This window comes from Mastigoproctus giganteus, chromosome 14, assembly GCF_048544385.1.
Source record: "Mastigoproctus giganteus isolate SK-2022 chromosome 14, ASM4854438v1, whole genome shotgun sequence".
NCBI lineage: Eukaryota > Metazoa > Arthropoda > Arachnida > Uropygi > Thelyphonidae > Mastigoproctus > Mastigoproctus giganteus.
The window spans coordinates 36,531,275-36,551,362 of NC_143588.1; the positions used below are offsets into that span (position 1 = coordinate 36,531,275).

A 20,088-nucleotide genomic window follows, 5' to 3' on the forward strand; every position below is an offset into this window, starting at 1 on the left:
TATGCAGAACTATTGCTAAATTACCTGTTATAACATGCTTATGGTGCTCATCTAAAAATGTTTGCTTATGTTATCTCCCCAAATATCATTCTGCTTCTTGATCACTTTTGATTAGATTATTAGCCACTTGCTTGTAATTGCAGATGGTTAATCCTATTGGCTTAGTAACTAAAACGTATACTAGGGCATGCAATAGACAGAGCAAAGTTAAATCGTTTGATAATTTGTTCAGTATAAATATTGTCCATAACTATGTTTATAAATCTGAAGTTAAGATATTCTTTGGTGTTTAATGTTATATTACCCAATTTGAATTTAAATATATGTATCAATAAATGATTTAAATGCTGATTATTATAGCTATAAGGCTCTTAGTATACTATTCTTTAGACCAAAAACAATGTTGTGTATATGCTTAATATTTATAACTGAACTATCCCACAATTTTAAAAGTTCTGCAAATTTACCTATTTTGCTGGCTGTATGTGTTTTTTTGTCCATTTTTATGTTGGTCTTTTTACCATTTGGAAAATTTTGAAAACACATTGGTCTTGCTTGTTGCTGGTAAAACATTGTCCATTGAATATGCTGTTGAGCCCATATGGATAAACTGATTTATATTTTAGAATGTTGAGGTTTTCTAAATCCAATCTTTTAACAGTATTATTTTCTATAGCTAAAATAGTAATAGTTATATTTTTGAAACTGTGAACTTGAAAATGCTGCAATTCTATCTTTTTTATTGTTGAAAGTTTTTATATGTGATCTATGCACGTTTATTTTTACGTGTAGCTGTCCACTAGTTTGTCCTATATATTTAGATTCATATTCATTACATTTGATTAGGTAAACTACCTCACTAGTGTGGCAAAAAAACTGGATAATCTACATTCAATGTTTTATGTATAGGGTGCACAACCAGACATGTTTGACAAAGCTGTTTAACACATGAATTAAATTGTAGAAAATTGTGATTTATATGTTGCTTTTTCTGAGCTGCTAGAAGCAATAGTCTACTTACAGAATTTGAATTACCCTTAATATCTGTAGTGTGGCCTGTCTCAAAATTATCTGTATATGAGCGTATCTCGTTATTAGCATCTTCCTGAGAACTTATAGCATTAAATGCTGTATGGCTAGTAGTGTTACTTATCAGACCATCCAGAGCCTCAGTGGAAACCGCAGTACAATTTATCCTATGCGACCGAAGTAGTATCTTATTATTTGTAGTATAATAGCTCATAATATTATTATTAGCCAATTAATATAACCTAATAGAGTAAAATAGAACAAAGGCCAACTATAGGCTATTATTACCTTCTACTATTAGTCATAATATGGTAAATTTAGTGTCAGGCTGATATAATGATAGTAACCAAAATTTAACAAGGAATTTATGGATTATGAATGTTGAATTATATATATATTAGGGATAAGAACAAAGAAATTAGAAATATATAGGTATCTCCTGGTGACAAGTCTTTTATATGAAATTATGTAGAAGAAAAAGATAAAGAGTGACAAAACAGATTAATGCCATCAAATTTATGATTGTACATTACATCTGTCTGTATATAACAATTTTTTAGTTAATTAAGGCATTTCCGTCAGCTGTCCACAGCCATTAGCTGTGGACAGCTGACCAGCGGGACTTCTCGGCATAGTAGTATACAGGGTGATTCACTACCAGTGCGACAAACTTGCAGGAGGTGTAGGGAATCAGATGAATCGGAATCACATAGCATTGCAGGGTCCGAAATGCCTTTGTCATGCGGTAGAGGACGTTGAACGGGAGGTCACGTGAACAGCGATCCCGCTGGAAGTCAGCATTTGCGAACTGGTTCCCAAGGCAGTAGGACGGACGAGTATTCAACCATTGAACTGGCCGACATGCACCTTGCGTATGGAGCTGCGGACTAACGGGCGCGCCACTCTGCGCTTGTACCAGGAACGTTTCCTGCACAGGCGTGCTCCTCATCATACGATTTTCGCATGTGCGCACAGAAGGTTACGTGAGACTGGTTGTTTCACGAGAGGTACCATGAATCGAGAGTGAACGACGAGGATGCCAGACAATGAGGAGAATGTCCTACGTCTTGCAGAAGGCAATCCGAGTACAAGTACTCGAGCGATAGGCCAATGATTGGGTATTTCCCAATCCACTGTATGGAGAATACTGTCAACAAACCAAATGAGTTCTTACCATCTGCAACGCGTCCAATCCTTGGAGCCTGTGGATTATCCACTTCGGAGGACTTTTGCTACTTGGTTTCTTCAACAGAAACCGTTTAATTTCATGTGCTTGGGATTATGACTGAACGCCTTTAGGCCAAGAATTCCCTTGATGCAACCTTTTCAGTAGTAATTCTGTTCAGTATGAGAGGAATGGCAGGTCTGGATAATTGATCCAGGCTTATGACTAAAAGAATGCCTTTAAGTCAGAATCCCACCTACTGCAACAATGCCAATCCTACATTGCGTACTGGAAGGCCTTCCAAAAGAGGCAGTTGCCTTCGTACTTTCACAGTACGAGGCAAATTGAAGGAGCCACCAGAATGACATCACGGCAGCCGTTGAGACAATGATAATTTTATTATTATTTTAACTTCCATTTTAGTCGTCATTTCATTTTATTTTCACCGTCATATTTACTCAAAATACATTTGTTTTCACCAGTTTTATCTGATTTATGTATTTTAGTTTGCAGTAAAAAACTTAAATTTTCTGGTTGGTGTGAAGTATAATTTTTCAACATGAATTTTCCCAACCTCGTAGTCCTGTTTGGAGACAGTATATAAGTTGTATAGGTTTTACGTCTTTTTAGCCATTGCTGACCCACTGCTGCACTAAGGCCTCTCCCAAACTTCCATCTTTTTCAATCCCATGCTGCAGATGGTCAGTTTCTTCCTGGAGGGTTTTACAGGCACCATTTTAAAATGTTTTAGCTTTTAATTCATGCTTTCTACAGCATCAGCTTTATTTCCTAAAGGCCAGAGGTGCGAACCATGCATATCTGGGTCTCTCGAAATCAGTTCGTTATATGGAAATTTTCTTCATTATACGGAAACTATTTTCAATGTAATGACCAAAGAGAAATCAAAAAAGTTTGCTACATAGAAAATTTTACTATATGGAAGTTTGTTAAAGAGAGATCCGACTGTATATATGATATAATATTTCAGTGAACCTTCTCTTTTGATACTGTTACATATAAAAGAATGTTGTAAATTGGAATAATGTGGCATTAAGAGCAAATTGCTGCTATGATAAAGGGATGGTTGAGTGGGAGAAGACAGAGTCATAATCAATTGGCACTGCTCTTCATAGACTAATATCATTAGTGGAGTCCTCACAGGTTCTGTGTTGGGCAGATTGTTGTCTTCTACATTTATTAATGATATTGATGAAGGCATATTAGGCTTAATGTCCAAGTTTTCAGATGATACGAAGGTTGTCAGGGTGGTTAATGATGGTATGCTACTGCAGCAGGATCTAGAAATGTTAAGCAGATGGGCCGAGAAATGGAAATTGAAATTTAACACTTTCATTTTCCAGTACTCAGAGTGTAGTACCACCAACTGTGTGTCACTACCCTCAGTCTAACCATTTTCGGTAGTGGAAAATGAAAACACTTGGGGATAGTTGTGCAGTCTGATATGAAGTTCTCTCAGCAATGCAAATGGGCTTCTAGGACAGCTAATCAGGTTTTTGTCAATGAGATCAGGAATTTTGCTAGCATTGATAAGGAGGTGATTATTTCATTGTATAAAACAATGGTTAGGCCACACTTTGAGTACAGGTCTTGAGGCTTCATTTTAGGAAGGATGTAGGGCTACTGAAATGAGTATGATAACAAGATTGGTGGGAACAAAGATGTACTCTTAACAAGAAAGGCTTCGGTTCTGAAAATTGCAGCATCTGGAGACTAGGCACCTGTGAGATGATCTGATTGAGGTGTGTAAGGCTTTGAATGGATTGGACAAGCTCAATGCAGATAGGATTCTTCCTCTTGCTCAGATTACACACCTGAGGGGGCATAAATTCGAACTGATGTATGGTAGTTTCAGAATACATGTGCCAAGTTTGCCTTTGGCCATCAGGTGCTGATTGCTGGAACAAACTTCCATCTGTTGTGGAAGTTTATAGCTTAAATAAATTCAAACAGGAACTACACAAACTATTGGAGGGATGGATTGGAAGGATGTTTTTTGGCTCATGTGGAGTTTGCTTTCTTGCATCACTACTAATACTAATTTGTAGAACTGAAGCCTTTCTAACCATTTTCGGCAGATCTACATTCTTCTTAAAATGAGGCCTCCAAACCTGTATGCAGTACTCAGGATGTGGCCTAATCATTGCCTTGTACAATGGGATAAGCACCTCCTTATCCCTGCTAGCAAAATTCTTGTACATAATAGACCATGATCTGTCCTGGCATTCTGTACTGCTCAGAGACGATATCCCACTGCCCATAGTGTTATATCACACATTAGGATAATTAATACTCTAATATTTTATAGATTAGATAATATTCTAACCCTCTATTCTTGTCAGACTTGCTTATGTTTAATCTCAATGTACAAGGGCTGTTCCAAAAATAAGCAGACTGGCAACACTGCTTCGTTGCTGTGGAAACGAGTGACGAGTTTGCAGTCTAGGAATGTTCCTCCACCTTTTCTTAGTTTGTGCAAGCGTATCACGTAGTATTGTTTGTTTGTTATAACAGTTTATGTGAAGTGTGTTTTAAAAGTTAAGCAAAAATGATCAGAATATGTTTGAGATGATTCAAGAAGCCCTGGACAGAACAGCCGTACAGGCAACCCCCTGTATAACACAGTACTTCTACAACACAGTTTCGCTCTAACACAATTAGTAAATTGCAGAAATCCTCGCACAACACGGTTTCACTCTAACAGGATTTGAGAATTGCTGGAAATCTCGCATAACACGGTATTTTTGAGCTTTTGTGCTGGGAAAATCCTGCTATTATGTTAGATGTAATTTTCAACGTATTATGTTATCTCATGGCTATTCCCAACCTCGTGTTGTTTAGCATTACAAGAATGCAAAATGGGATGACCTGCGAGACTTCTTTTCCTTGGTCAGATTACTGTTTCAAAACTGATGTCAATGCTTGCTCAGATCGTGTCAGTGAAATTATTCTTGCAGGAATGGAATCCTTTATCCCACACTCCACTTTAAAATCTCGTCCTTTATCTAAACCTTGGTTTTCCAATAAATGTGCTAAGGTTGTTCAAGAGAAGAATGTTGCATATCGTAATTGGCTTGTTTCTAATTCTTCAGTTTCATTTTCTGCCTACACCAACTCGCAACAATTGTAAAGCAGTTATTAATCAGTCCAAACCAGAGTTTGAACAGGCTAAGAGAAGAAAACTTGCTTCTTGCCGTAATGGTAGCCGAGCATTCTGGTCTCTTGCCAAAGCTATTGGCTGCAACTTTTGCCCATCTCTGCTCCCACCTCTGTCCAAATCAGATGGTTCTGTTGTCACTTCAGCCAAGGATAAAGCTGACCTGCTACCATCCCATTTTTCTTCCAACTCATGTATTAATGATCTTGGTAAAACAACTCCCACCATTTCCAACACGCTCCATTCAATGCCTCGTGTGGTCTTCTGTCAAAAGGATGTCAGAAGTATTTTGACGAATCTTGATGCTAAGAAAGCTCCAGGTCCCGATGGTATTTCTCCACTTGTTCTCAAAACCTGTGCTCCTGAACTTGCTCCTATTCTTTGCCACCTTTTTTCACTTTCTTATTCCAAAGGTGTTTTTCCTTCTACTTGGAAATTTCCTCATATCCAGCCAGTTCCTAAAAAGGGTGACAAATCTCTCTCATCCAATTATCATCCCATTGCAATTACTTCTACTCTTTCTAAAGTAATGGAGAAATCAATTAACTGCCAAATCTTAAACTACCTAGAAACCTTTTGTCTGAGCAACGATCGCCAGTATGGATTCCGTCAGTGTCGATCCACTGGTGATATTCTGGCTTATGGATTAATTCAACCATTTATGGATTAATTCAACGGAAAGGTTCGGTGAAACACAAGTAGTTGCTCTTGACATCTCAAAGGCTTTCGATTGTGTTTGGCATAAAGGTCTTCTAAACAAGCTTCCATCTTATGGTTTGCCAACTGTTTTTAGTAATTTGTTATCCAGTTTTCTCTCTGATTGCTCACTGAGGTTGATGGTAGATGGCTCTCTGTCTTCTAACTTCTCCACTAATGACGGTGTCCCCCAAGGTTCTTTCCCTCACTCTATTCCTCTTGTATATTAATGACCTTCTTCCATTGACTGGAAATCCTATCCATAGTTTTGCCAATGATAGCACATTGCATTCCACTTTCCATTTTGAGAAACCTTGTCCTGCTCAATCAGTTTCAACTTCTCGAAAATCTGCTACCAATTCCTTAAATGCCGATCTTCGGGTAATTTTCCAGTGGGGCAAAAACAACTTAGTTGATTTGAACCCTTCTAAAACTCAGTCTTGTCTTATATCTCGCAAAAAGGATTCTTTTGCTCCTATGTTTATCTTTAGTGACACTCCGATTTCTAGGTAAAATGATATATCTCTTTTGGGAATTACCCTGACTTCTAATCTCTCTTGGCACAAGCACATTACAAATATTGCTTCTGCATCTAAAAAACGTGGTTTTCTCTTTCGCTCTCGCGTTACTTTTCTTCCAAACAGCTGCTCACTCTGTATAAATCGCAAATCCGCCCTGCCATGTAATATTGTTCCCACATCTGGGGGGATGCCCCAAAACCCCTCTCAGGCTGCTTGATTCCATTCAGAAGAGGGCTGTTAGGTTAATTAATGATTCATCTCTAACAGAGTCTCTCCACTCACTGTCTCATAGACGTACTGTTTCTGCTGCATGCCTCTTCTACAGATACTTCCATGGGCACTGTTCTTCTGAATTGGCTTCTATAATTCCCGCTCTCTCTTTCAAAAGTCCGAAAACGTGCCGCCACCAGCCAACATCCATTTATTGTCTAACTTCAAACTCACAGAAACAACTTTTCATCTTCCTCGTTTATTCATTCAACCGCTGTTTTCTGGAACGACTTTCCTTCATACGTATTTTATGAAAATTACAGTCTACAGAAGTTCAAGTCCAATGTCAACAAATATCTTCTTTTGTCTTCTCAACCTCCAACCGAAGCACGTACTAAGTACTATAGGTTCTAATACCTCTCGTGTTTGGGGTTTACATAAAAAAAAAAAAAAAAAAAAAAAAAAAAAAAAAAAAAATGTAATTTTCAACGTATTTTGTTAGATGTAATTTTCAACGTTTTCATTCCTTTTTGTGAATACCTGTTGTTGACTTGCTAGTTGTTATCACCTTCGTGATATTTTTCTAAAGCACATTTCTGGAGGTCACTACCATAAAACAGTTTGCAGTTTATTGGTCTTTTCTGTTGGTGCAATCAATTATAAACAGGTAGAAAACTCAATCTTATTGCATTTTCTATATATTTTCTGATAGCTGGAAGTCTGTGGGTTTTCACATTATTGTGGTGAAATGTGTTTCCCCTTCCATGAAATATTCGATCATATAAAAACATAAATAATTCTTCAGAAACTGATTACTCCATATTGTGTTTGTTGCAACTTGTGCGTCCCGTGTTATTAATTGCTTAACAGAAAAGACCCAATAAACTGGAAACTGAATTGCTTTTATTGTTTTATGGTAGTGACCTCCAGAAATGTTTTAAATTTTACAAAAAAAAAAAAAAAAAGTCAGTGAACAGAAATATTAATTAGTATGTACATATTACAGTACGTATTAATTAAGCTATGTATGTATCATTTAAAGCATTGTCCACTGTATTTTGGTGGGAGATCTCTGGGTTAGGTTCTGTGCTATTGAACTTGTGCTCGTTTGAGACTAAAAAATAATTGTGACTTTTAAAGAGAGCAGAAGGTACATAATCTAGATGCTGCAGAAGAGATTGTGCTTAGCAGCAATGAAGAAGAGGAAAATTAAATGAACGTACATTATCTCACATATAACACAGTTTGTAAAGTAAGACGTTTGCTCAGTTATTACTATTTAAGTTACTACTATTATAAAAATAAAGTTAAAATAGTAAGTTATTACTACAATGAAAATTAAGTTTAAAAAAAAAAATGGCCTATTTTTGTTAACAAAAAGGGGGAATGTAGCCCCCCTTTTTTGTACTGATTCTGAGTCCCATATAACACAGTTTCACATTACACAAGGTTTTGTAGGAACCAAACTATCATGTTATACGAGGGTTACCTGCATTTAAATAGTGGAAGCATTTTAAGAATGGAAGAAAAAAAAGCGGGCGCCGTAAACCTCAGTGAACGATTGAAAACATTGAGGAAGTTGAAACGTGATTGAAAGAAGATAGATGTTTACCAATTCGTGATCTAGCAGTTCAGTTGAATGTTGGTGTAGCTAGATGTCATGAAATTGTAAAGATGCACTTTAACATGTCACGTGTTTGCGCAAGATGGGGACCACACGATCTTTCCGCAGAAAAAAAAGAACGGTGCATTGAACTTTGTCAAGGCTTTATTGACAAGGTGGAAGAAGCCCAAATTTTTGAATAAAATAATCAGGTGTGACGAGTCCTGGACTAAACATATTGATCCCAAATACGAACAGTGGTCAAGCATATGGAAACACCACAATTCACCGCCTCCAAAAAAATTTAGTTTTTGTTATATCAAAAATATTGATTTTGTTTTTTGATGCTCACGGAATAATACTGGGTTCTGAGAAACAAACTGTAAATGGAGAATATCATGCTAGCACGTTGAAAGTTCACCTCAAAGGAGCAATTTGCAAAAAAAACACTGGAACTGCTTAATCAAGAATGGTTTCTTCTTCAAGATAATGCTAGGCCACATGTTGCACAACCAGCAATGCAAGCTTTAGCAAAAATTGGTGGTCAACTACTAGACAACTCTCCATACAGCCCAGACCTTGTTCCATGTGATTTCAGGGCTTTCCCAAATCTCAAAAAAGAGTTGAGGGGGAAAAAAATTTAATACAAATGAAGTTAAAGCTGCCATATCCACTATCCTGCAATGCCTTTCAGAAAATGGGCTGTAGCATGTGATTCAGAAGCTAGTAAACCACTGTAAAAGGTGTATAGAATGTGAAAGATGCTATTTTGAAAAGGAAACCCATACCAACCTCCCAAGTGATTCAGACTTAGAGCAATGATCTCAGTCTGTGTATTTTCAGAACGATCCTCGTATTTCAGTTTTAATATTTTTATTGGTATTGTAATTCTAAATGTTAAACGAGTTTCATTTTTATGGATTTTTAGTTTATGGTTTTAATTAATCCTGTATTGGTCACATGAAAATGTGAAATTCGTTGTGCCTGCAAAATTTTGAAAAATCATCTGAAATTAATTTGATATTGTTAATTTTTTCATGCCATCTATAGCTGCAACATTTTATTAACACGTTAATTCTAGAAAATGGTTTCTAGAAATGTGTTAATTATGAATTTTTACTATGCAATAATTAACACATTTCTAGAAACCAGTTTCACTGGCAAGAATTACGTTTCAGCTATGTGGATGGAGTAGTTGAAACAGAAATTCCATTAGTTTCTCAGGTCGATTCAAGCCCACACAATAAATAGATCGTTACTACTACAAATACAGATGATCTCTCAAGTATACAACAATATCACTCCACATTCATATCTTGTTAGAATTACTTGACATTAAAATAAGAAGCTGTACTGAAAAAAAATTACTATATCTAAATGTTAATAAGCAAGTTGAGCTTTGGAAACTTTACCAGTTCCCCCATTTAAAGTCAATAAATTTCCAAAATTACAATGTTATTTGTTTTATAGTACATCGCTATGACAGTCCAGTCTGCATATTTGATGTACTAAGAAACTTGAATAACTCATTCAGCCTGAGATTGGTTAACTACAGCTCCAATGAGGTGGCCTTTAAGAATTTTTTCAGTCTCTGAAGGGATTCAAACCGAGACCTCGAAAGTGACAAGTGATGATACCACTATACCGGCGCCTCCGTAGCCAGGTGGGAAGGAGCAGCAGTGCGTAGCCCACGCTTCTTGATTAGACCGGGGTTCGAGCCCGTCACCACCAAGTACGGAGGATGCGGAAAGGTCAGGGAATGACCACCGCATATTCCTGGAGCAATATGGCCTTATTTGCTAATGCTCCTAAAAACCAAATAACAAAAACAACCACTATACCATCAAGGAGGCTATCAGGATACAGAAAAAGCTTGAAGATTCATTTCTTGCACTCTCACATTGACTTTTAACTGGCAAAATCTTGGCAACAGTTACCAGGAAAAGAAAGGCAGCATTAAATTTTATTTAAGAATGAATGCCTAATCAATGTACAGTCAGGTCTCCATATTCGTTGGATTTTCAGGTCAATACTTCCCGTGAAAATCTGTACTTTAACCTAAATAGCCCCAGATGTTTTCTATGTATGCCTAAACCTTATGCAACCATTTACAATTAACAGAAAAATTTTTGTGTTTTGCAATAATGAGTAACGGTACTTTCTTTGATACCAAACATGCAGCCTACAGCTGCATATGTGAGCCCTTCTCGACATTTATCTAAAATCTGCACTTTCTTGGTCCTTTTAGGCTTTTGTCCATCACTAGTTGCACTTTGTTTAGAACCCATGGGTGTTGACATAAGCACTAATATTTTAAGCACAAGTAGCCTAAGGCAGACACACCACACAAAGGTCCACGAGCCATCCTACTCGGATGATACTACGAGACGAAACGCATGCCCCACCATAACTGAGGGTGAATGCAGCGAGCAGCAGCCCAATTTTTAGTATTATAAATTTCGTGTCTGCGACTATGGAGACCCAAGTGTATATACATTTTTTTCTCTTATTTTTATTTGCACTGTACTTGGGTTAATGAGTATTTGGTAGTATTGTTCTGCTAGCATAAATTTATATAACACTCATACTATGCTGTGTGTTAAGAGTTGTATGTGTATCTGCTATTTGTGTGCTAATTATAGTTTGAAGCAGCTGTTCTAGGATCAAATGTGATTTCTGCAATGTTGCTTTCAGCCCTATTGTATATGTGGTTGTAATTTTTTAAAACCAACCTGATATAAAAATAGACATTGATTTGTAGTGCTGCAGATACATTTACACACACAAATATTGAATTCTTTTGTATGTACTGTAAATAAACAGCTTTCATTTGTTCATCAATCCTTGCAAAAATAAGTTTTTATTTTCATCCATAAAGCAGAAACTTCATTTAATAAGCAAGTAAGATACAGTCATAGTGGGTATATGATTTTACCCCATATTAAGCTATGCAAAAGTGATTTCCAAGGCATAGGCTGCTTGCTATATTTATCTTGTGGTAGAGTTTGTTTAATGACAGCCTCTAAAGGACCATGAACAACCTATAAGACAAATTAACTGTATTCAGAAGAAAATATAGTAGACGGGATCTACATTTTAGTGATTAACTTTAATTCTAGCTAATCAACTATTTACAAAAAACAAGAAATTTACAATGACACTAGTAAAAAAAAAAAAAATCGCTATTTTTCAAATTTTTCCATTGAAATATTTAATGCATTTGATCAGAGGTTATCAAACTGTGTCCAATTCTACATGCAAATGTAATGGGCAAGTAAGCATGAATGTCATTTTATGGGCGATTTTAATTTGCCTCTAATTGGAAGAAAATGACATGTGGGGACAAAATTTTTAAATTAACTAGATGATTGTTATTTGTATCAACATGTCAGGGAAAAGAATATTCTAGACCTGATCATGAACTAGATGATAATAGGGCTCAAAATACAGGAACCAGTAACAAGAAGTGATCACAGTTCTACTGTGGATGATGACGAGAGAGGTAGCTAAAGGCAAAGGGATGGGTTATAATTTCAGGAAATGAAATTACAAAGACTTAAGGTCTCTATTAACATGGCAGACACCTCACAAAGAGCGAATACAATTGAATCATGGTATACCTTTAAAACATTAATCACGGAGCTTTGAATGCGTATATACTATTAAATGAATATTCCATGAGGAGAATTCCAAGTTGGATGAATAATGAAGTTGCCAGATTCCTTGAGTAAAAAAAGAAAGAGCATGTGCTACTGCACTTGTGCTCATGACCACTCAGCTACGTCACTGAAGCCTGTAATAGTGTGACAAAAAAGGTTATGCTGGCAAAGATTGTGGATAAGGAATTCTTCACATATATAAATTTAAAGAGAAGGACAAATCAGATCGGACCCTTATGTAATGGATGTGGGATAGTATTAGATGCCCTAGCTGATGAATTCAGTTTCTGTGCATCGATATTGACAGAAGAAAATCTATGTCAATGAGAAATTATGGGAGTGAAGTTGAAAAATATGTAATTTCACATGGTTATTTAATGAAAAAACTTTTGAGCCAACAGGCAAGTAAGTCTCCTGGCATATACCCTATAATTTTAAGGAACATTGAGGCTAATTAGGAGAGCATCACTTCTCCCATATGTTGAATAGTGGCACAAACAGCTTAACATATTCTTTAAAGATAATGAATTTAAGATTGTGGCCAGACCAATACGGAAGTTACACGCTATACTGAACAATCGCTCACTCCTTTCCTCTTTCTCAACACAAATAAATGGCCTGGTATACATTTCTTGCGATGATTGCCACTTGTCTTATCAAGGGTTGATGCAGTTTCCGCTGAATTTTATGGTTAAACAGCATGCGTCCTCAAATCGTCAGAATTAGCCTTTCATGCCCTTAACAAGAAACATACATTTTTATTCAACGAGACCAAAATACTTAAGTGTCAAACGAAATTATACAAGACTATTATTTGCAGAATACCATTAAAATTAAATTACATGCGAATTCTATTAATGTTCACCATCCATATCTAATCTTTGATTCATGGTCATGCATAAAGACAATCTCTATTTAAGATCCATGCTTGCACATACCATAATTTTCATTACAGTGATCATGCCGTATGGTCGCAAAGTATCAGCTTCAGGAAGGAAAATCGTTTTTCAAAATTTATGCTACAACATTTTTACTTAATTGTGTTCAAATGATTTTTTGTTTTCAATTTATCTTTTACTGAAATCATTTTGCATTAATGTTGTATTCATTTTAACTTCTGGTGCGTATCATACGGATGTGTTCCACGTAACATATTGAAGTAAATTACTCTTATTCTTCTACAAATAGTCCTAGATCATATAGGTTTCATATTAGACAATATATCTACAAGCTGTGCCAAAGGCTTTTTCTATGTCAAAGAAAACCATGACATGCTGTTCTTTTTGTACAAAAGCATAATTTATTTCTGCTCTGTTGAGTAGGTCAAGAGAGGACTGCCTTCACAGAAACCGCTTTAGCATATGATGCAAGAATGCAAGCTTATACAGCATCAGCAAAAAAAAAAAAAAAACCCCTTCCCATTTCACCCATCCATTTGCTCCAAATGTTTGTCTAGTTCTGCCTTGAATTTATTTAAGCTGTCGACCTCCACTCTGACAGGGAAGTTTATACCAGCAATCAACCACACGCTGGCAAAAGGCAAATTTCCACACATCTATTCTACAACGGTCTTTCCTTAATTTCAATTTATGTCCCATCAAGCGATTTATGTCCCCTCAATCAGATCACCTTGCAGGTACCTAGTCACAAGACACTGTAATTAGCAAATCTTAAGCTTTTCTTTATAAGAGCAACCCTTTGTTCCAGGAACTCTACATCCTTCCTAAATTGAGGCCTCCAGACAGTACTCAAGGTGTGGCCTTATACAAGGGGATAATGACCTTATCCCTCCTAGAAAAATTCCTGTATATATCATTGACAAGACACCATGAGCTACTCTTGCAGACCGTCTGCACTGCGCAGAAAACTTTATATATGACTGCACAATTAGCCCTAGGTCAGTCACCTTCAGTGTAGTACCACACAGTTGATATGTTACTCTAGCGTTACTGCTACCTATAGGCAGCACTTTATATGTGTCAAGGTTAAACTTCAGTGGTGACCTCTCAGCCCATCTGCTCAACGTTTCTAGATATTTGCATTAACAACCTTGCCAACTTTTGTATCGTGCAAACATAGATATATGTTTGCATTAACCCTGATATACCTTCATCAATATCATTAATAAACACAGAAAACAACAATGGACCCAACACTGAACCCTCGGGGAACTCCACTAATAACATTAGTCCACGAAGAGCGGTGTCCACTGATTACTGCCCTCTGTCTTCTCCCACTCAACCATCCCTTTATCAATAGCAGTATTTTGCCCTTAATGTCATACTGCTCCAATTTGTGCAGTAGTCTTCCAACAGTATCAAAAGCTTTCCTAAGATCCAAGTTTATGATATCAAAATTACTTTTTGCATCCAGTTCCTTTGTGACCACATCATAGTATCCAATCAAATTGGTCAGACAAGACTTCTCCTTAACAAACCCATGCGTTCTAGATGATTCTGCAGTGCTTTAACCAGTGCCTCCATTAATTTCCCTGGAAAAGAAGACCTGTAACTAACGGGTCTGTAATTTCTTGTGTCACCCTTTGATCCTCCTTTGTGAATTGTGGTCACCTTTGCACATGTCCAGTCCATGGATACCAAGAAGCTCTTATAATTATGACTAAGGGTTTGTTTACTTCCTTTGCCACCTCCTTTAATATAACTGGATAGATCCCATCCAACCCAGGTGCCTTTTTTATGTTTATCTTCAACAATTTCTCCTAGACTTTGCTCTCAGTTATTAAAAATTCCTTTAACTCGCTAGCATAGTTTAATCCACCTTTAGTATTAAACATGAATAACTCATGTATAAATGTAGATACAGAATACTCATTCAATTTGTTAGCTACCTGAGCAGGATCATCAATAGTTGAAATATCGATATTCATCCCCTTCCTTCTGGAGTTTACATAAGAACTCTTTGCTGTTTTTCTTTGCATCCTTTGCTAAAGATTTCTCCTAATCTGCCTTTGCCTGCCTAACCACCTTTATGACTTGATTACAGACCAGCTTATATCTTCCATAGGCTTCTGTGTCACCTGTTAATTTATATATATCCCATGCATTTTTTTTCTCTGCAAAGTGTCTCATCAGTTCATCTGACATCCATTTAGCCTAAACCAAATAGTTGGTATGAAAAGGAAGCTACTAGGTTTTCATACCAAATAGTTGGTATGAAAACCTAGTAGCTTCCAAGATTAATTCTTTGAATGCTTCCCATTTAGAATTTGCTGTTGGTAACATCATCAGTTGGTCCCACTGTATAGACTTTGAAAACTGTCTCAGACCTCTAGTCACATTTATGAAAACAGAAACACTTCCCTTTAGCCCTGATGGTAGTTACCCCTTTGAGTAAATCCCACAGCAGCACACTGTGACCACTGTCACCTAGTGGCTCTTTTATCTGCAGATTCATAATGCATGAAGAATCACTACTGATAATCAAATCAAGAGTATTACTCCCTCTGATTGCCTCTCGAACATGCTGCTGTAGAAAACAATCATCAAAATCCTTGCTAGTGTGCAAATGACAAACCTGCAAGTTCCAGTTAATATCTGGGAAATATCTGGGAAAAACCTAGTTAATATCTGGGAAATTAAAATCCCCCATTATAAGACAATCTGATATACTGGCCCACTCTATTCTCTGTACAGCTGTAAACTATACTCATCAGAGTCATTAGGCCTATAGCACACTCCAACTTTTAAATTTTGCTTTCGTCACACCAAACTGACTCAACACTGCACTGTCCACCCATGTCAACTGGATGCAGTTCCTTAGATTTTATGTGTTTCTTAACTAATAGCATAATCCCCTCTTCATATCTTATCTATCCTTCTTGTACACATTGTACTCACCAAATTCCAATTCTGCATTCCTTATATCTATATGACACCACGTCTCTTCAAATTCGTCAAATTTATTTACTACACTCCTAGCATTAGTGTATATGCAAGTATACATGCACCTGTTCTTATTTTTAGTACCCTAACATAGCCCATGTATTTACTTGTTCTGCAATGACTCCCAGCAGTCTCTGAAATCTCCGGCACCTTGTTTTCAAGGCTGCTGCACATTTGAATAGAAGCAATGCAAGAATCACTTTCACCTCTGCCAAAGGCTACTGTTAATATATTAGTCCATGGATTCACCCCCCCAAAGCTAGCAGTTTTCTGACCCACCTAACACTGCCTCGATAGCATCAGCAAATATTCTTTCACCCTTTCTATTTAAGTGTATCTCATCCCTGTAGAAGACGTTTCTCCTGTTCACAAGCACAGACCAGGCTGAAAAAAATTCTACCCCATGAGTATTGCACAATCTCTCCAGGGCCGGGCCAAATTGATTGACAAGGCTCTCATCGTATACTCCCTCTTATCATGTCTGGGCAGAATTGCAGACACTTTCAAATTCAACCTGAACTCGTGGCTTTTTTTACAACATTGGCCTGTACTTGTTAAGTAACTCTGCCATTCTCCTACTCTTAATATCATTGGTGCCAACATGTACAACAATATCACCTTTTGTGCTCTTAAAAGATATCTACTCTACATTGTCATCAACTTTTGCCCCTGGCAGACATACCCTGGTCCTGTTCCATCTATCCTTTTTGCACAATATATTCCCTGACAATAGAGTTACCGACAACAACTAGTTATTTGGGAGTAGCGCATTATGCCTTGGGGATTGCTGCTCTGTTACCTGATGTTTTAGTGCAAGCTCTGGTGTTGATGTGGGTAGCTGAAAGCTTGATGGACCTCAATTCTGAAGGCAGAAGGCATCTACCCTGTTTTTCAAGCTCTCATAAAGGCCCACAACACAAAGACATTCCCCTTGACAATATCATGTCTCGTTTCTGATTGTCCACAAACAACAAACAAGCAGTCCATTTCAAAAGGCTGTGATTCAGTGGACAACCACCCCCCACAGTTCTCCCCTGAGCCACAGCATTCCCACTACCTTGAGCATTTTGCTTTGCTGCTCTGGTCTGAGGCATGAGTTTGATTCAATTTTAATACAAGTAAAATATAAATTTAATATAATTAAAAATATTACACTAAACTTCTATCCCAATGCAGTAATAACACTACACACACACACAGTGAATTCTGGTTATTTGGGCCACTGATTAATCGGGGCAGCCATTTATTTGGGACAAATCTTTAAGAACAGAACCCAATCGAGAAAACAGCCAAGGTTTACTTCGCTTAATTGGGACAACATGCTGTTTAATTGGGGCAGGAGACCGCAGCACTCGAGATTACCTTATGATTGTCTCCGACCATATTATGTGGTTGTGTCGGGTTTCTGGAGGTCCAGAAATAAAAACAATTAGCAGTCCGCTGTTTATTGAGCTTTTCTGTTACTGCAATCTATTATAAACAGATAGTAAATTCGATTTTATTGAATTTGTGATAACACTGACAGCTGGAATTCTATGGGTTATTATGGTGAAACATGTTTACACTTCCACAAAATCTTCAATCATCTAAAAAAAAATAAATTTTCAGAATCTTTTGTTCATTCCTATTTTTTAAGCTTTGTAACTTGTTACTCTGCTCTCACTTCACTTATTGTGTGATTTGCAATATGTGTGGCCATGTTTTGGGCAGATTAAAGTCACCCACAATAAGACATTCACAATTGCTTCCCCATTCCATCTGCATGTAAAGACTCTTGTCATATTATTCACAATCTTCAGGTCTGCAGATTACTCCCACTCTCATTGTTCCTTTGCTTCCTGTTTTGTTTCTCTGCTGGCCTAACTTCGCATTCAGCAAAAGCTCTTTTCACGCTCAGGCTGTTTTGATAGAAAGCATCACCACTGCATCCCTTCTACCTTCCCTAAATACATTATACAGACTGTAGTGGAACTTGACATCACTAATCTCTGGGTGGCATCACATTTCTGTTAATTCTGTCAGCATTAGTTTTCCTAACCAGGAGTTTAAATTCAGCCATGTAGACATAGTACACTAAGTAATCTTTTATAGTTTACTACCGTGATATACCCCTTGCAGTTATTTAGGTTTGTATCTAAAACTTACTCCCAAACTTGTAATTCAAACCTAAATAACTTTATCTTCCCCTCATTTCAAACATTGTTACCCCTCAGAATATCTTATCAACATTGGCTGTTGTGGCAACAAACAAGAATTTGTGAGGTGATTGCAAGCATTATTTTAACCCTTATTATCAGATCCAAATTATCCCCCTCTCTCTTTCCCCCTCCCTTCCTCCCTCCCCCAACTAGCAGTTTCCCTGAACCCTCAGGGTATCCTCAATGTAGTGAGAAAAACTTTGCATCATCCTTGTTCAAATGAATACCATCTCTACAAAACTGATTCCTTGCACCTACAAATGCAGGCCACAATGATAAAACTCTGCCACCCCCCCCACCAGAGCCTTACACATTCCTTCAAGTCACGAGTTAATCCACAAGGCTTTCAGCATATAATCCCTCCTATTATGGTTTGGGCAGAATTGCAGACATGTATACGCATTCTGACTACATCACGGCATTTTTTTAGCATAGTCCTATATTTATCCAAAAGATGGTCAAGGTCGTGTACATTTAATATCATTAGTCCCCACATGAATAATAATTCTCATTTTAACTTCCGTTAAATCTAACAATCTGTTGGTAGTATCATCAATTGTTGCCCCTGGCAAACACTCTGATTCTGGACCACCTATCTCCAGACAATCAACACTTGCTTCTTTCTTCAAAAAAAAAAAAAAAAAAAAAATGCAACCAGGGCCGTCAACAGAAGATCCTCAACAGGACCTTCAAAAGCCAAATAAAACTTCAACATTATGCCAGTGTCAAAACGTTTTATGTATACTACATACTATTCATTTATTTTTTATTTATTATACATACTGTATTTATGTAGGTTAAAAATAAAACACTTTTTTTAATTAAAAAAAGTTTATATCTGAGCTTCAAGTACTCTAGTATTGAAAAGGGTAGGTAAAATTTTTGGTACCCAGAACCCAACTGTGATGATTTCCCATTGATTTCATTATATAAAGGGTTCCATTTGCACCTGTCCCCCAAGAAAACTAACCCTGCCATAAATCGAGGGCTACCTGTACTTGGATTTCAGGAAAGCTTTTGATACTGATGCAGTGTGGCATTAATGGAAAGTTACTGCCAAGGATAAAAGGATGTTTGAGTGGGAGAAGACAGAGTGGTTATCAATTTACACTGCTCTTCATGGACTAATGTTAATAGTGGAGTCTGTCTGGGTGAAGTGCTGGGCGCAGTGTTGTTTTCTTTATTTATTAATGATGTTGATTATGGTATATCAGGTTTAATGTTTAACACTTTATATAATGGAGTCAATAGGAAATCATGGTTAGGTTCTGGGCACCAAAAAGTTTACTTACCCTTTTCAATACTGGAGTATTTAAAGCTCAGAAATAAATTTCTATTTGTAAATGATACAAAAGTTGGTAGGGTGGTTTGTGACAGTGATGAAGGTATGCTGTTGCTGCAACAAGATCTGGAAAAATTAGGTAGATGGGCTGAGAAACGGCAATTGAAGTTTAATTGAGAGATGCAAGTTAATGCATATGTGTAGCAGTAATCCCAGAGTACAGTATCAACTGTGTGGTACTACACTCAGAAGAATGGAAAATGAAAAGGACCTGGGGGTAACTGTGCAGTCAGATATGAAGTTCTCTTAACAGTGGAGACAGGCTGCAAAGAGAGCTCATGGGGTTGTGTGAATGATACACAGGAATTTTGCTAGCAGGGATAAAGGGGTGATTATCCCACTCAAATATCCCTTTATCCATGGTAGTAACTTTCATCAGACCACATCTTCAGTACTACATACAGGTCTGGAGGCCAAATTTTAGGAGGGAGGTAGAACTGCGGGAATGGATACAGAGAAGGACAATGAGAATGGTAAGGGGAACAAAGGGGTTCTCTTACCAAGAAATGCTTCAGTTCTGCATGCCACATCTAGAGACTAGGCACCTGTGAGGTGATCTGATTGAGGTGTTTAAGGCTTTGAATGGCT

The 20,088-nt window shown here is 37.2% G+C and overlaps 1 protein-coding gene across 1 annotated transcript in view; it reads right to left on the reverse strand.

Annotated features, from left to right (window-relative positions):
- Positions 1-11,311: 11,311 nt before the first annotated feature.
- Positions 11,312-20,088, reverse strand: part of PIG-Q (phosphatidylinositol glycan anchor biosynthesis class Q) — a 207,595-nt gene continuing 198,818 nt past the window's right edge. Inside the window, exon 9 of the mRNA XM_090389076.1 lies at positions 11,312-11,440. Coding sequence (XP_090245202.1) covers positions 11,312-11,440 — 129 coding nt within the window. The remainder of the gene's footprint in view (positions 11,441-20,088) is intronic.